Source organism: Hyla sarda, chromosome 6 (genome assembly GCF_029499605.1).
Source record: "Hyla sarda isolate aHylSar1 chromosome 6, aHylSar1.hap1, whole genome shotgun sequence".
Taxonomy (NCBI): Eukaryota; Metazoa; Chordata; class Amphibia; order Anura; family Hylidae; genus Hyla; species Hyla sarda.
The window spans coordinates 221219137-221235552 of record NC_079194.1 but is presented as its reverse complement, the minus strand read 5'-3'; the positions used below and the strand labels follow the sequence as shown (position 1 = coordinate 221235552).

General features: G+C 44.0%; 1 protein-coding gene and 1 long non-coding RNA gene across 2 annotated transcripts in view; one reads left to right on the top strand and one right to left on the bottom strand.

Moving 5' to 3' along the window:
• Window positions 1-16416, bottom strand: part of LOC130276748 (ovochymase-2-like) — a 105259-nt gene that overhangs the window by 53916 nt on the left and 34927 nt on the right. Inside the window, exons 12-19 of the mRNA XM_056526574.1 lie at window positions 15562-15692; window positions 7352-7445; window positions 4543-4674; window positions 4379-4453; window positions 3132-3318; window positions 2925-2994; window positions 1717-1906; window positions 249-385 (exon numbers count right to left, since the gene is read on the bottom strand). Of these exons, the coding sequence (XP_056382549.1) occupies window positions 249-385; window positions 1717-1906; window positions 2925-2994; window positions 3132-3318; window positions 4379-4453; window positions 4543-4674; window positions 7352-7445; window positions 15562-15692 (1016 nt within the window). The remainder of the gene's footprint in view (window positions 1-248; window positions 386-1716; window positions 1907-2924; window positions 2995-3131; window positions 3319-4378; window positions 4454-4542; window positions 4675-7351; window positions 7446-15561; window positions 15693-16416) is intronic.
• The window catches only part of LOC130276756 (uncharacterized), a 48704-nt gene that overhangs the window by 9412 nt on the left and 22876 nt on the right, over window positions 1-16416 (top strand). The gene's annotated exons all lie outside the window — the stretch shown is intronic.

Below are 16416 nucleotides of genomic sequence, written 5' to 3'. Positions count from 1 at the left end.
AAAACTTGCACAATTGGTGGCTGACTAAATGCTTTTTTGCTCCACTGTGTATGTATGTATGTAAAAAAAATTAAGTCATTGCAATGCTATTTTTTTTTAAAGCCCTGCACAACCCCTTTTTAATGGATTTACTTTTTCCTATATAGTCTCTGATGTAAGCACCTTAAAAGTGAGCAATGTGTCAAGAACTAATATTTGCATTTGGTAATACTCTTGATCAAGTGCTTAGCCCTACACATGTTACTTACTGAGCAAGAAGTATTGTCTTCTCCCACTTGAGCCCCAGCACAAAACATCCGATATGTTATGTCCCTATAGTATTCTTTACACACATCATTCAGGAGCACAGGGACTTCCAACTGTTGAAGTTTTGTAGATAGCTCAACTAAAAATGAAATATTTGTAATAAGTGACAAAAAGCAAATTATGAAGGTAAGGATTTGAGATAGACATTAAAGGGGTAGTCCAGTGGTGAAAAACTTATCCCCTATCCTAAGGATAGGGGATAAGTTTTAGATCGCGGGGGGGTCCGACCGCTGGGGCCCCCTGCATTCTCTCTGTACGGGGGCCTGGCTCTCCGGCCAGATAGCGGGTGTCGACCCCCGCACGAAGCGGCGGCCGACACGCCCCCTCAATACATCTCTATGGCAGAGCCGGAGATTGCCGAAGGCAGCGCTTCGGCTCTGCCATAGAGTTGTATTGAGGGAGCGTGTCGGCCGCCGCTTCGTGCGGAGGTCGACACGCCAACTTCCCGCCGGCTGTCGGGGCTCCGTACAGGAGATCGCAGGGGGCCCCAGTGGTCGGACCCCCCGCGTTCTGCAACTTATCCCCTATCCTTAGGATAGGGGATAAGTTGTTCACCACTGAGTCACCACTGGACTACTCCTTTAATAATGTAGTACATTCACTTAGTATGCATATAGAGACTCTGTTTACGCTGTCATCTTGGTTTTAGCTTTTAAAGGATCCATGTAATGGATCTCATTGGTGGAAACCTGATGGAACTGAATTGTGAACAAAAAAAGAAGCAAGGAATAGAAATCTTAAATAGTCCTTTGAAGAAATACATAAAATGCCTGCGCTAGTACCGCACAGTAATGCACCGTCTCATAGACGGCTATGCATTCCGTGCGGCCTAAGCACAAAGAATGAACCTGTTCATTCTTTGTGAGGACACGGAAATCAGAATTTCTGTTTAGAAACATCTGGCACGGAAATTACGCAGTGTGCACAGCGCAGCAGAATCTCTGTGCCGGATTCCAATCTGGAATGGAAATTCTGAGGCGTGAACATGGCCTCTTTACCCTTCAACTATTTAACACAGGCAGCAGACACTTGTTTTATAAAGGATCCATGTATGTGTTCTTCATGACTATAGTATCTTCTATCAAAGCTTAAATGCATGAACACATGTTCCAGTTCTGTATTTTCCATCTAGCATCCATGGAAACTTCTGAGAATTTCAATTTTTTTTTTCTTTATGTTTTGCACAAAAATTTGACTTTTTTTTTTGTCTGCGCCACTGACAAAGATTGATAAATCTACCCTTTATTTTAAATGCACTAGACCAGATAGCAACAAAAATATTTTAAAGCCATAAAACTAGAACTAACTGGAACTAATTTTGACATTTGCAGTGAACTGCAAAGTAGAATCAAGTATGCTACTTCTAAGACATTAGGAAAATAAGATTGGAGCACATAATATTGTACTCACTATTAAGATTCCATCCAGACACCACACATAGGTCAGATGTTTCCAGCTTGCTATGTTCATCTGGGAGACATATAGGCTGTACGTAGTAGTTGTACTGGAATGGCTCTTCTAAGAGAATTAGGGCCACATCAAAGTCGTTTGTTGACGGGTCATATTGCGGATGTGTAAAAACTTGTTTCACTGGTCGCTTCTAAAAAGGCAAAAAGTACTTGGTACTAAATAAGAATTCATAGCTGGACGTTCCTTAAAACCTACATGCTCAAGACAGCTGAGGACCAGCTTCTCTTAAAGCAGCTGTCTGCTTTGGCCAATCCCACTTCCTAACTATAAATTTATCCTAGGGTGTCTAAATGACCCTATGTCATCAGATAACATCTTTGGGAGAAATAAGCAATGCCACCATGGTAAAATAAGGCATAACATAGTGTCCATTAATATCAATGAACTGTCCATGTATTCTAAGGATGTGCCTAGTCCTTCAGAAAGAGAAATACTTTTTGTAGGCAGTCTCCACTTTGAGGGTCCTGGATGGGGCAACCCCCTCTGTGAACTCAAAATACCTAATAAGGCATTTTAAATATGTTATTTAAATTAGACAACTCCTTTAATTACATTAAGACCTCCAAGATACCATACTTGGAATTAAAGACATTTTTCTTAGTAAGAATACTCTATCTTCTATTTTGCTACCATTACTACATATAAGGTTCCATAACCCAAATGGAACAAATGTTCTGTATTCAGAATTAACCGTATATTGTCCTGTCTTAGGTGAATAGGGAAATTAATTCACATTTCCGTTGTCTTATTGAACATCTAAACTCTTCAGACACCTCTCTATGCTATTCCTGCCTTCCTTCCCATACACATGCACATTCAGTGTAACCAATCGTACTTGTGTGTCTAGTGCAGAGATGGGAATAAGCCAATGCCAAACATCTCTGGTAGCAGATTATCTGGAACAAAAGGATTGGGCATTGACATTCGACATGCCTGATCCTTCTTTTCTTTGACTTCATTGGTGGGGAAAGAGTCAGAACACCCTCATACACATAAGATAAGTGGCAATTCCACTCATACGAGTGAGTTTCGACATTTTTCTCTTTGTAGGCAATGCAAATATAATCTAGACTGGACTTTGTAAGCCAATATATCTACCAAATATAATTATCCAGTCTGTGTAGTAGAAGCTGAGATAACATTCTGACCTGAGCATTTATGGATGACTCCAGATCATGCAGCCCTGCAGCAACCAGCCCTATGTTGTAGAACACCTCTCTGAAACAAAACATATAGGTTTAATGTCAAATACATCAACTATGTCACTGCAAGGATAACATTAGTCAAATAATTCATACAAACCCTTTTCCTAACATCATAGATATCAGATAGAGTAGTAAAACATATAGACCCACCTTTCTGCCACACAGTTGGCCGATGTAAGGACAAATGTCTCAGACACAATTGCTCCATTACACACATGTTTATCACCAAAATTGATGCTGACATGCCAGGGCCATGAATTGGGCATTGCTTCTCCTGCTTTAACTATGCTAGGTTGGTTGAAACGGGGTTGGCGTGGCGATACTCCACAAACATGATCTAAGACAAAATGTAGACATTGCAAATGATTTAGGGAATTAAGGCAAATGGGACATGACCATCAAGACAACGAATGAGATATTTGTATGGATGATGATGAAATCGTATAAACAAGGAAATCCTTGTAAAGAATCAAATGACCCAAAACACATTGGCACTCATTTACTAAGAGGGGAGTGTAGGTTTCTTTGTGGATTTTAATTCCCAACAATTAATTTTCCACGGTTTCCCTACATTTTCCACTTTCCCTACGTTTTGCTTTATTTACACATGCTCTGATCTGTAGGGTTTTCCTCAGCTCAAATCCACCACATTTTATGTGGAAACCTTAGTAAATATGTTGGGGTTTTGTGAAAATGTCAGGAACACGCCCCTTTTCTGAGACCACGCCCCTTTCCCCCGCGAACACGCCCCTTTTGGGGTTTTTCTTAGCTAAATGGAGAGCTAGTCGGGTTTTTCAAATTCTGGCGCAGACAGAATTTCTGGCGCAATGCGACAGATTCTGGCGCACAACCCGACAAAACATGTCGGGTTTGCAATAGTAAATGAGGGCCATTAACTCTGAAGTTTGGAGGACTATGTGTTTCAGTTATCAATCTATGTTCATGTCTCACAAGACTGAGCGTCCCTTTGTGTGTCCTGCACCATGACATAATATCAAGATATATTGCATTTCAACTCCTGTCACGTACCATCTGTCCCTGGTTTCATCCTGTCTAAGTCAGTCCAGTGACAGAGGAATGATGAAAACCTGTGAAATATGCGCCCAGCTGTGGTAATAAGGGCATTGAATAACTTGGATTTCTACCAAGTTCGTCATTGAAAACACCATTTATAACTTAAACTGAATGCAACAGGTTTGTGAACTTGGTAAAGAATAGGAGATGCATTGGCACAGCTGTGGGTACGGAGGGCCTGTTGAAGCTGTTCCATGGAGGGGGTGCCAAGTTTGCTTTGGCAAAGCTTTGTTGTAACAGACTAATGTAGCAGGTTAATGAAAAATTTGTCAGTTTTGAGCCACATGCAAAAATGTTATTTGACAATACAGAAAATTACTTGCCAAAGTGTTCCATTGTATCTTGACTTTTCCGTGGCTTATGATGTTCTTTCCACTGTATCCCAGGCTTAATGTAAGCTGTAATATAAGAGAAAGGATCATAGCTAAATGTCTTTGTCTTCATGAACTGATAAAAGGGATAATCAGAGCTAAAAAAAAATCCTTACCAGATGAAGGCACAAATGAAATGGCTGCTTGAAACCCCTTGAAATTCCCATAATTATCAGAGGTGAATGTGATCTGCATGACGTTGGAGACACTAAGAATTGGCTCAGGAGTTTCAAATCCACAGAAAATTCCTGAAGAGAAAGAAAAAGTACATATTGGCACAATTTGATAACCCGTCTCCAGAGAGCAATTCTATCAATGCCTAGATTTTACATTTGTGGTTAATTCCATGATGTGAGGAATGAAGGAGCAATGGTGGTTTTTGTTACACCTTCACAGTAGTATGTGACACCGTAATATCTTGAAACGGTCCCTGTCATTTCAACAAACTATGTATAAATTAATAGTGCAAGCAAATATACGAAATGTCTCTTTCTCCTCCTTTCATACCCTTTCACTGGGCCTTTTGCTTATACTAGTCTATGAAGAGTGGAGGCGTGAGGAAGGAGATAGGAAGGGGAATGAATGGTGAAAGCCAAAGTCAAACACAGATTGCAGTGGGACATCACAGCGCTTACTGTGAGTTTTAGTGTATGGGAGACATCATAGAGGTTAGGTTTCACCTGCTAGCTCAGGGATGGCTTAAAGTTACAGTAGAGACCAGATCAAGCCTGCATAGCATGCCCTATAAAATGCATTTGGAAAGTCTTCCGACCCTTTGATGTTTTCACATTGCTCCTATTATTTAGCACTCAATACCCCATAGTGATAAAAGCAAAAACAAAATATTACAAGACTTTGCTAATTTATTAAAAATAAAAAATTAAAATGTTGCTTGGGGATAATTATTCTGACCCTTTCCTATGTACTTAGAGGGATATTTATCAAAACCTGTGCAGAGGAAAAGTTAACCGGTTGCCCATAGCAACAATCAGATCGCTTCTTTCTTTTGTCAGATGCCTTGTTAAGAATCAAAGAAGCAATTTGATTGATTGCTATGGGCTACTGGCCAACCTTCATTTCCACAGGTTTTGATACATCTCCCCCTTAGTTGAAGCACCTTTGGCAGCAATTACAGCCTTCAGCCCTGAGGAAGCTGTCTTGCAGGACAGCGGAACGCACGGAGCTGCTGTGTCCCCCCCCCCCCTTTGGATGGTGAGGTAGCCCCTGGTATACATGCATATTATTTGTTAGGCGGTACAGTATCAGCTGGTGGTGATAGCCACATTTGGGATTCTTGTTTGAGTCATGGCATTACTTCATATTCATTTCCAGCCTTACTGATGCAGGTGGGTTTCCTCCACTCTGGCTTTTCTATTCCAGGGTCCTTTATCATATGCTTATTGTGCATTCCCGGGGGGGGGGGGGGGGTAGTTGGTTATTTGGGTTATAATCCTCCACCAAGGTTTTTGTGTTTTTAAGTGGTTTTAAATGTCTGTGCTTTTGTTGTGTGATTTAATAAAGTTTCATGCATGTTTTACATTATTATGATTGTGGTGTAAATCTATCTATAGTAGCCAACTTTCCTTTTCTTTTGGTATACAGTTCTTGTTGTAGCCACTGATAGCACCCCATATTTCATTTTATATGGTGGTGCCTGTCTTTTTGCATGTAGTTCTTCTTGGGGATGATCCACAAGGTTTGCACACATGGATTTGGGAATTTTTGGCAATTTTTTTCTGCAGATCCTCTAAAGCTCTGTCTGGTTATATGGGGACCATCAGTGAAAGACATTTTCAGGTCTTTCTAGATTGGATTTAAGTCAGGGTTCTAGCTGAGCGAGCCAAGCATTTTCACAGAGTTGTCCCTTATCCACTCCTATGATTTCTTGGCTGTGTGCTTAGGGTTATTGTTCTGCTGGTAGGTAAACCTTCGGTCCAGAGCACTCTAGATCATTTTTTTATTTTTTTATTAAGAATATCTTTTTTGCTCCATTCAGCTTTCCCTCAATCCTGACCAGTCTCCTTGTGCCAGCCACTGAAAAATACTTCCACAGCATGATGCTGCCACCACCATGGTTCACTGAGCCTGTTTTCCAGACACATCGTCACCAGGCATGACACTTAGAATTGATTATCTTTTTTTTTCCACAATCTTTTTTTTCCAATTTTTTTTAGGTGTTTTTATGTGTTTTTTACTGAGGAGAGGCTGCCATAAATCCCAGATTGGTAGAGTGTTGCAGAGATGGTTGTCCTTCTGACAGCTTCTCCCACCTGCACACAGGATCTTTGGAGCTCCATTGGGTTCACTGGCACCTCCTACCCTTCTTTTCTGATTACTCAGTTTAGTCCTGGTTATTCGATGTAAGAATTTTAGAGATCACTGTGCTCTTAGTACATCAGATCAATGCCACACAATCCTGTCTGAGCTTTACAGGCAGTTCTTCCTACCTAATGGCTTGATTTTTGCTCTGCCATGTCTGCCATAACACCTTATATAGAGAGGGGTGTGTCTTTCCAAATCATACCCAATTAGCTGAATTTACCACAGGTGATGCCAATCAAGGTGTAGAAACATCTGAGAAATGATCAAGAGTAATGGGAGGAGCCAGAGCTAAATTTCAAGTGTCATTGCAAAGGGTCTGAATACTTATGCCCATGAACATTTTTTGTTTTTCCTTTTTAATAAATAAGTACAAATTTCTAAAATTCTGTTTTTCTTTGTCAGTATGGGGTATTAAGAGCAGAATCATGGGGGAAAACTTTTTTCTTAAAAATTTTGCACAAAGACGCAACATAACAAAATGTGAAAAAGGTGTCTGAAAACTCTCTGAATACATTATATTAGGAAATTGCTTAAATGGGAGCTAAAGTTAGACTTTTGGAATATAACTTAAACAATAAAACCATAACAACAGCATTTGCTAACCTGCAACCATGGTTCCTTGCAGGTCATAATAAACAACCAAGCGATCAAAAATACATTCTTCTCCAGGTTCAATCTCAAATGCTAGAAAGGTTAACTGGAAAAAGCAAGAAAAGTGATATTGTGAGTAATGGCTTGAATCCCATGTAATAATGAAGATGAGATAAGCCATAGGTATGTGGTAGCCCTTGGGGGGTGTATGGTAGTGGTGGTATGATATAGGTATATAAGGGGTTAATATTAACCCTAGAAGAGTTTGTGACGCCAGGCTGATGGCTGGTATGCTGAATCAGTGTTCCGGCCTATCGACGCCCTTCCCAGTAACGATAGGTGCATAAAATAACTGAAGGTCCACAAGAAGATTTGAACTTGAACTTGAATAACGTTTACTGAAGTGCTTGCAATATTCACGGTACAGTCACAGTCTCATACAAACAGTCCTTTGGTTACTTAGCGACTGGCAGTAGTTGCGGACCTTGAGCTAGACAATAAGTCTCTTAATTTAGGAAGAGATTTGCAGATCCGTCCGGATTTAGGGGAGGTATTAGGTCCGGAGATGCTGCAGAGTGTTTGGGAGGTTATACACTCTATAATTATAATCGTTCAGCCATTGCCGCAAGGCTCGGGCCTAACTCACTGCGATTACTGATGTACAGGTCTTGCTTGCTTGACAGCCCACGAGGTAAGAGAGAGAAACATGGCCGCAGCTCCCTTATATGGGCAGGGGGCGTGGCGAATCTGATTGGTCCGAACGTCTGCCATTCACCTTACATGGTGTGATGGGATTGCTTACGTCACAGGATCTATATACATTATAAAACAAAAACGAGACTAGAGATACCAAAGTGAGGCCTGGAACGCATCCAGAGTGAGGCTTGGAACGCATCACATGATCCGAAGGCCCTGTGACGCCATGGAAACATGTAATTAATTATTTATTTACATTTATACTATACTATTTATATTATCTATGCATAAATTACTAATTATACGTTAAGATAGAGGCGACTAGGGGTAGACTAGATTACAGGGATCCCTATTTCCTAGGGACTTTGGCTATGGGGACCCATAAATAAATAAGTTCCAGTTTGAAATTTGGTACTGGGACACCACAAACCCCCTTACTAAAGATAAGTCGGCCTTGATGTCTGTCCCCTGAGACAGAGGGACTAGGACTAGCATTAGAACAGCATGCCATAGAACAGGATGATTTGTTCTTTCGCTATACATCCTGAGTAGTCTAAACACATTTTTGATGCTATCTAGACATTTGACTGCTATCTAGACATTTGAATGCTAACTATACATTTGAATGCTATCTAGGCATTTGAATGCTATCTAGACAGTTGAAGAAGCTATCTATCCTTTAGTTTCTAGCTTCCTATATAACTTTATAACACTTATGATACATTTTAAGGCTAAACTGAACATTAGCATATACCTCTATACATAAGGCTAACTAGATATTAGTAGAGCTCTATTTACCTTTTGCATCAAGCTGACTAGACATTTTGTTATTATCTCACTTTTTTTTTTTATATGCCAACAATAAGTTATTTGTTAGTTAGTACACAAAAGGTATACTGGCTAGCCGGAAGCTAGGTCACAGTAAGGGTGGCTGCTAGGGTCTATCGACTTCACGCTACTTACCCCTAGAGCACTTTCAAAACAACCTATCCAGGTTATTATAAGAATTACGTGTTTATTTTTGTACTTGCAAGAGCATCTACTGGCCAGGCAGAGCATCTCACACACGCAATGAATAAAGACAAGAAGAAGTGTACCTAACAGTGGCAGGAATTGGGTATCAATATGCTACAACTCCTTAAGTGTTTTCTTAAGTGAGATATCTTTTTATTTTTGTGTATGTACTAGAGAAATTTTGAGATAGTACATTAAGTGAATAATGTAGGGTACTGGAAAGTGATTGGTGGAACATTGAAGTGGGTTATCAAAGGTACCATGTGTGCAGGTACTAAATGTGAGTCCTGGTACCTTATGGGTAGTTTGCCCTGTGTAGTCCTTTGAGACCGCCGCAACACCACCTCCGAGTCATCAGGAGTTCCTTCACTTGAGGATTCTTCAAGAACTTCAGTCCCCAAGGGACCAGCTGGAGGGCTGGAAACAGGAGCAATTTCTTCGGGAAAACTGAGGGGTTCTCTTAAGACAGATGGAGTAGTGGCTTCAATGACGGAAGCGGTCACTGGAGCAGGACTGAGGTTGGGTGTAGCAATCAATGGTGGTTGACATTGGGCAACAGCTACTGGAAACTGACTGGTTGGTGTGACCAAGGTCGGCTGACTGGATGGAGCTGGGAACGGTATGCCCCAATACATGGTAGGCTGCTGAGATAGGAACAAAGGAACGTCCTTAGTGGGATGAATTCCTTCTCCCGGCACATACTCTCTCACAGGCCTGGTCGGAGGTAGAGTAGAAGTAGCAGGTGGATCAGGAGGAGTAGGAGGCGATGGGCTAAGCGTATCTTCTTTCTGGCACACTTTTATCCTATTCCGGTGAACCACCTTAGGCTCGAACCCATCTTTTTGTATCTCATATACGTTCGTTTCAGGGTAAGGAACTGCAGTGATGGTATATGGCTCCGTTTCCCACAGGGAGTCCAATTTATTGTTACGCCGAGCGCTCCGGGTCCCCGCTCCTCCCCGGAGCGCTCGCTTCACTCTCCCTGCTGCAGCGCCCCGGTCACATCCTCTGATCCGGGGCGCTGCGATTCCGCTGCCAGCCGGGATGCGATTCGCGATGCGGGTAGCGCCCGCTCGCGATGCGCACCCCGGCTCCCGTACCTGACTCGCTCTCCGTCTGTTCTGTCCCGGCGCGCGCGGCCCCGCTCCCTAGGGCGCGCGCGCGCCGGGTCTCTGCGATTTAAAGGGCCACTGCGCCGCTGATTGGCGCAGTGGTTCCAATTAGTGTGTTCACCTGTGCACTTCCCTATATCACCTCACTTCCCCTGCACTCCCTTGCCGGATCTTGTTGCCATTGTGCCAGTGAAAGCGTTCCTTGTGTGTTCCTAGCCTGTGTTCCAGACCTTCTGCCGTTGCCCCTGACTACGATCCTTGCTGCCTGCCCCGACCTTCTGCTACGTCCGACCTTGCTTCTGCCTACTCCCTTGTACCGCGCCTATCTTCAGCAGCCAGAGAGGTGAGCCGTTGCTAGTGGATACGACCTGGTCACTACCGCCGCAGCAAGACCATCCCGCTTTGCGGCGGGCTCTGGTGAAAACCAGTAGTGGCTTAGAACCGGTCCACTAGCACGGTCCACGCCAATCCCTCTCTGGCACAGAGGATCCACTACCTGCCAGCCGGCATCGTGACATTTATGGGTTCTAGGAAATTTTCCGAGCCACACTTTATCTCCAAGCTGCAAGGGCTGAGCCGAAGCATGCCGATTATAATCTTTCTGCTGGCGCTCATGAACTTCACCCATTTTCTTCTCAACGATGTTCTTGGCTTCCTCAATTCTTCGTCGATGCTCTGACACCCAACCTTGGGAAGCCTGAGGAGAATTGTTGAAAGGTGCCTGTAGGCCAAAGGTTCGATCCTTTGGCAATTGGCCGTGTCGGCCCATCATGAAGAAAAAGGGCGTATACCCCGTAGAGCAGTGATCAGTGTTGTTGTAGATTTCCAGGAGTTCTGGCAGCAGCTAAGGCCACTCTTTGTGCTTCGATACAGAGGCTGCTCTGAGCATCTGGATGAACACTTGATTGATCCTCTCACAGAGTCCATTCCCTTGGGGACGGAAGGCTGTTGTCCGGAGCTTCTTGCAATTATGCAACCGGCAAAGTTCCTGGAACAACTGGGCTTCGAAGGCGGTTCCCTGATCCGAGAGGACCGATTCGGGACATCCTAATGGTTGGATCCAATGCCGATAGAAGAGTTGAGCAGCAGTCTTGGCAGTAAGATCCTTGACAGGGACCACGACCACTCACTTGGAGTAATGATCCACCATTGTTAGAGCATGACAATAGCCAGATCGAGTGGGGGCCAGCTTCACATGGTCCAAGGCAACAATTTGATTCGGTCTTTCGGTACAGATGGGATGCAAAGGGGCTCTTGCGTCCTTCCGGGGGTTCTTTATCACGTTGCACTCGGAGCACTCGGCACACCATTTCTCGATGTCTCCCAGCATCCCAATCCAGTAAAACCTCCTTCTGATGGTGATCTCTGTCTTATGGACCCCGAAGTTTCTCTGCTGCCACAGTCGCTTCAATTCGAAGTCTCCATGGGCCTTGCGCACCCGAGTAGGCACTTTCTTGTGGAGGCAATAGTCGAGGAGGTCCCCGATAACTCTGCTCTCATCCTGAAGCATCTTCCAGGTAGACAAATCTTCAGAGACCTTGGGAGATTCAGGTCCGTCACGCGCCTGGGCAGTTAGAGCATTCTGGCTCACGAACCTTCGGTAGAAGGGAGGCATTTCTACATTTTCCTGCACATCTTCAGCAGGAGGTGCTTCTCCCGGGGCCATGCAAGAAAGTACTTCCGCGTTGACATTGTTTTTTCCGCTGCGGTACTTGATGTTAAAGTCATAGTTGGCCAACCGAGAGGTCCAACGCTGTACAAGAGCTCCCAACTTAGCAGTGTTCAAATGGGCCAACGGGTTGCTATCAGTGTAGACCGTGAAGGGAGTAGCAGCCAGATAGTCTTTAAACTTCTCAGTAATAGCCCAAACCAGGGCCAGGAGTTCCAGCTTGAAGGAGCTGTAGTTAGCATCATTCTTCTCATAGGCAATCACCCTCTCCTTGCCATCTTGTACTTGAGATAAGACCGCCCCCAGACCTTCAAAGCTAGCGTCTGTGTATAAGCGGAACGGCAGGCTGTAGTCAGGATATGCCAATATGGGGGGTTCCGTGAGGAGATACTTCAGGGCTCGGAAGGCATCCTCTTGTTCTTCGGTCCACAGGATGGGAAGCATCCCATTGTAATTATCCCGGGCAGTTCCTCTCAGTAATTCGGTCAAGGGTTCGGCAATTTGAGCAAAATGAGGGATGAAACGCCGGTAATATCCAGCAAACCCCAGGAAACTTCAGACGTCTCGCACCGTCCTGGGCGTAGGCCACTCACAGCACTCACTTTGTCTGGATCAGGCTGGACTCCTTGAGCACTGACGACGTGTCCTAAGAAGTGCACTTGAGGCTTTAGCAAGTGACATTTGGAAGACTTAAAGGGAACCAATCATCAGATTTTACCCTATATAATGCTTGGCAAAGCAGGGACACTAATTTCTTCTTCTTCTGAGGCCCCGATTCTATTACTTTCACAGCTAGTCTCTTAAAGGCTGGGAAGGCCATGTTGGAATTCTGTATGGCCAGCATCCTAAGTTGGGCCTTGTCCCATTTGTTTAGCGCCCCCTCTATAAAACGGTCCATCAGTACTCGATTGCCCTGATCGGGCGTGATGCCGTCCAACTTCTGTACTGCCTCTAATGTGCTCTGCAAAGCCACTGCATATGCTCGGAGGGCCTCACTTGGCTTCTGGCATCGTTCATAGAGTCGGAGGCGTACCTCTGAGGGGGAGTGAGATTCAAACACTTGAGAAAGTCCTTCAAAAATCTGTCCCATGGTGGCCTTATCGGCCACTGGCCAGGTGCGAAGTTCTCCCAAGGCAGGTCCCTGGAGTTGTCCCAGAAGCAGTTGTACCTGTTGATGAGGGGGAAGTGCATAGAATGCAAAGAGGCTGTAGAATTTCTCTTTAAAGTCTCTTAGTGTAAAAGGGTCACCATTGTAGGTGGGAAGTACAGGATTCCCCAAGAAGACAGGTGCAGCAACTGGGGCTACCAACACATAGGGAGAGACTGAGGGTGGACTGGCTGGGTCCTGTTCTGCCGGTGTTGGTAAGGGCGGCAGCATTCTTCTAGCTGAGGGTGGAGACCCCGTTGGCTGGGCCGCTGGAACATCGCCCCCTTGCTGTTCAGGTGGGGACTGTGGGACTGCAGGTTCCGACATTTTCGTATTTGTTATACTGGCCCTTTAAATAGATCTCGGGTTCCTAGGTCCCAGGGAAAAACGCAATTGTTCTTTAATCTGGAACTTGAGAGCATAGATTTCAAACTTGAGTGCGGTGACCTGAAACTCAACAGTCTTTAATTGGCATTTGAGTGCGTTGATCGGCAGCTGGAGCGGTTCTATGCAGGGCTTCAATTCGGTAATCTGATGTCTCAGAGTCCCGTACTGTTCCGGTTCTTCACAGCTTCTAGCCTGTTGACGCACTCTGCGCCTTTTCCCGCGCTGGGCTGTCTCTCTTTGTTGGTTTCTGGCTCTAGGCTCTGACAAATGGGCCGCCGCGGCACCAAGGGATTCGGTGGCCGGGGTCTCTGGATCACGTGCGCCGGGATGTCCCGTGCTGACTCGTAACTCCGCAGTACTGTTCGCCTCCCCCTTACTTTACATGCGCACTTCCTCCACACAGCACCGTGCGCGCAACCTCTTGCTCCGGAGTATAAGTCACAGTACATTAATAAAGTTCACTTCTTAGGGGGGAGTACACTTTCACTAGTGGCACTGGTAGGCACACACCCGAATCCTGTTCGTGCAATGCCAAAAAGGCTTTGTGGTAGCCCTTGGGGGGTGTATGGTAGTAGTGGCATGATATAGGTATATAAAGGCTTAATATTAACCCTAGAAGAGTTCGTGACGCCAGGCTGGTATGCTGAATCAGTGTTCCGGCCTATCGCCGCCCTTCCCAGTAACGGTAGGTGCATAAAATAACTGAAGGTCCACAAGGAGATTTGAACTTGAACTTGAATAACGTTTACTGAAGTGCTTGCAATATCCACGGCACAGTAACAGTCTCATACGAACAGTCCTTTTGTTACTTAGCGACTGGCAGTAGTTGCGGACCTTGAGCTAGACAATAAGTCTCTTAATTTAGGAAGAGATTTGCAGATCCGTCCGGATTTAGGGGAGGTATTAGGTCCGGAGATGCTGCAGAGTGTTTGGGAGATGATACACTCTATAATTATAACCGTTCAGCCGTTGCCGCAAGGCTCGGGCCTAACTCACTGCGATTACTGCTGTACAGGTCTTGCTTGCTTGACAGCCCACGAGGTAAGAGAGAGAAACATTGTCGCCACTCCCTTATATGGGCAGGGGGCGTGGCGAATCTGATTGGTCCGAACATCTGCCATTCACTTTACATGGTGTGATGGGATTGCTTACGTCACAGGATCTATATACATTATAAAACCAAAACGAGACTAGAAATACCAAAGTGAGGCCTGGAACGCATCCAGAGTGAGGCTTGGAACGCATCACATGACCCGAAGGCCCTGCGACGCCATGGAAACTAGTATAAATGTAAATGAATGAGTAATTACTTTACTATTTATATTATCTATGCATTAATTACTAATTATACGTTAAATATAGAGGCGACTAGGGGTAGACTAGATTACAGGGATCCCTACGTCCTAGGGACTCTGGCTATGGGGACCCATAAATAAATAAGTACCGTATGAAATGCGGTACTGGGACACCACAGGTATATCAGTATAAGCAAAAAACAAAGCCTCCCTTTTTAATCATGGCCCAGTCTGCCCTCAAAAATTATACAAATTCCATAAGTGACCCTATAAAATCAGTCAGCAAAATTCACTAGATTAAACTAACCTTGGATTTTCATATTATTGTTGTAGTCTCACCATGACTACCCCTTCTGAAAGAAATTGCTGTAAGGTCCACTGGCTCTCCTTTCTGATTCATAGACAGGCTCCCAAGTAAAGGGAACCACTCTCTATTGCCTCCAAAAGTTCAATAGATAAGGGTGGTTGTGATGGGAACAAATCCATTTAGTACAAATATCATTGTGATTGCTATTAGTCACAATACACATGTCTATCTTTGTTTTAAATTGAGATTTTTCTATAACTGACTATGGAGCATTTCAAAGCTGTTACCATTAAGAACCCCTACAAACAGCACATTCATGATGGCAGCTATTAATAAAAGCAGATGTTAGTGGAATATACTCTCCTATGTAAGGGATGCATATTACAGCTACAGGTTTATGTGCCCCCTCTGTGTCTCCACAACACCCTCTGCTCCCGTCAAAAACTGCAGAGAAGGTAAATTTTGGCTACTAGTAGTAGTAGAGACTTGTAATATTTTTCCCTTTCACAAGACAGCATATTCAGCTGACAAATCTGCTATGACATTCATGACTTATCCTAAGGTCTCATAATATCACTTGTATTGCAGCAATTACCATGATGACGTGATTGACTGGACTCTGCACAACCCACTGACAATGTGCATGGCTGCTGTATGGCCATGGATGATTCATAGTTTGAATTTTTCCTTCTTCAAATATGACTGCGACTGATCCACAATCAGAAGCTAAAATTATGGCAAAATATAGACATGGAAACGTGTCAATAGAGAGATGTTTCACAACCATTTAGTTTTGACCTATCAGCAATTGAACATAAATAAAATACAATGCCCCCTTCACACACTCCCTGTAAGTCCAACATTATGATATGTTGGGTGGAAAGCTACAGGCAGAGGTAAACTGCAGGACGTCATGTTACTCTAAGGCGAATTTTCCACTTGTTTTTTTTTCTGGCAGTTTTTTGGAATACTGCCACTGCAGTTTTTGAGCCAAAGTCAGAAGTGGATCCATAAGGGAGGAGAAGTAACATAGTAACATAGTTCATGAGGTTGAAAAAAGACCAGAGTCCATCAAGTTCAACCTATAACCCTAATGAGTCCCTACTGAGTTGATCCAGTGGAAGGCAAAAGACCCAAGCACTAGGGGTAAAAATTCCTTCCCAACTCAAAATATGGCAGTCAGAATAAATCCCTGGATCAACGTTCTGTCCCTATAAATCTAATATACATAACCAGCGATGTTATTGCTTTTCAAGAATGCATCTAGACCCCTTTTAAACTCTTTTACAGAGTTCACTAGGACCACCTCCTCAGGCAGAGAGTTCCACAGTCTCACTGCTCTTACAGTAAAGAACTCCCGTCTGTGCTGGTGTAGAAACCTTCTTTCCTCTAAATGTAGAGGATGCCCCCTTGTTATAGATACAGTCCTGGGTATAAATAGATCATGGGA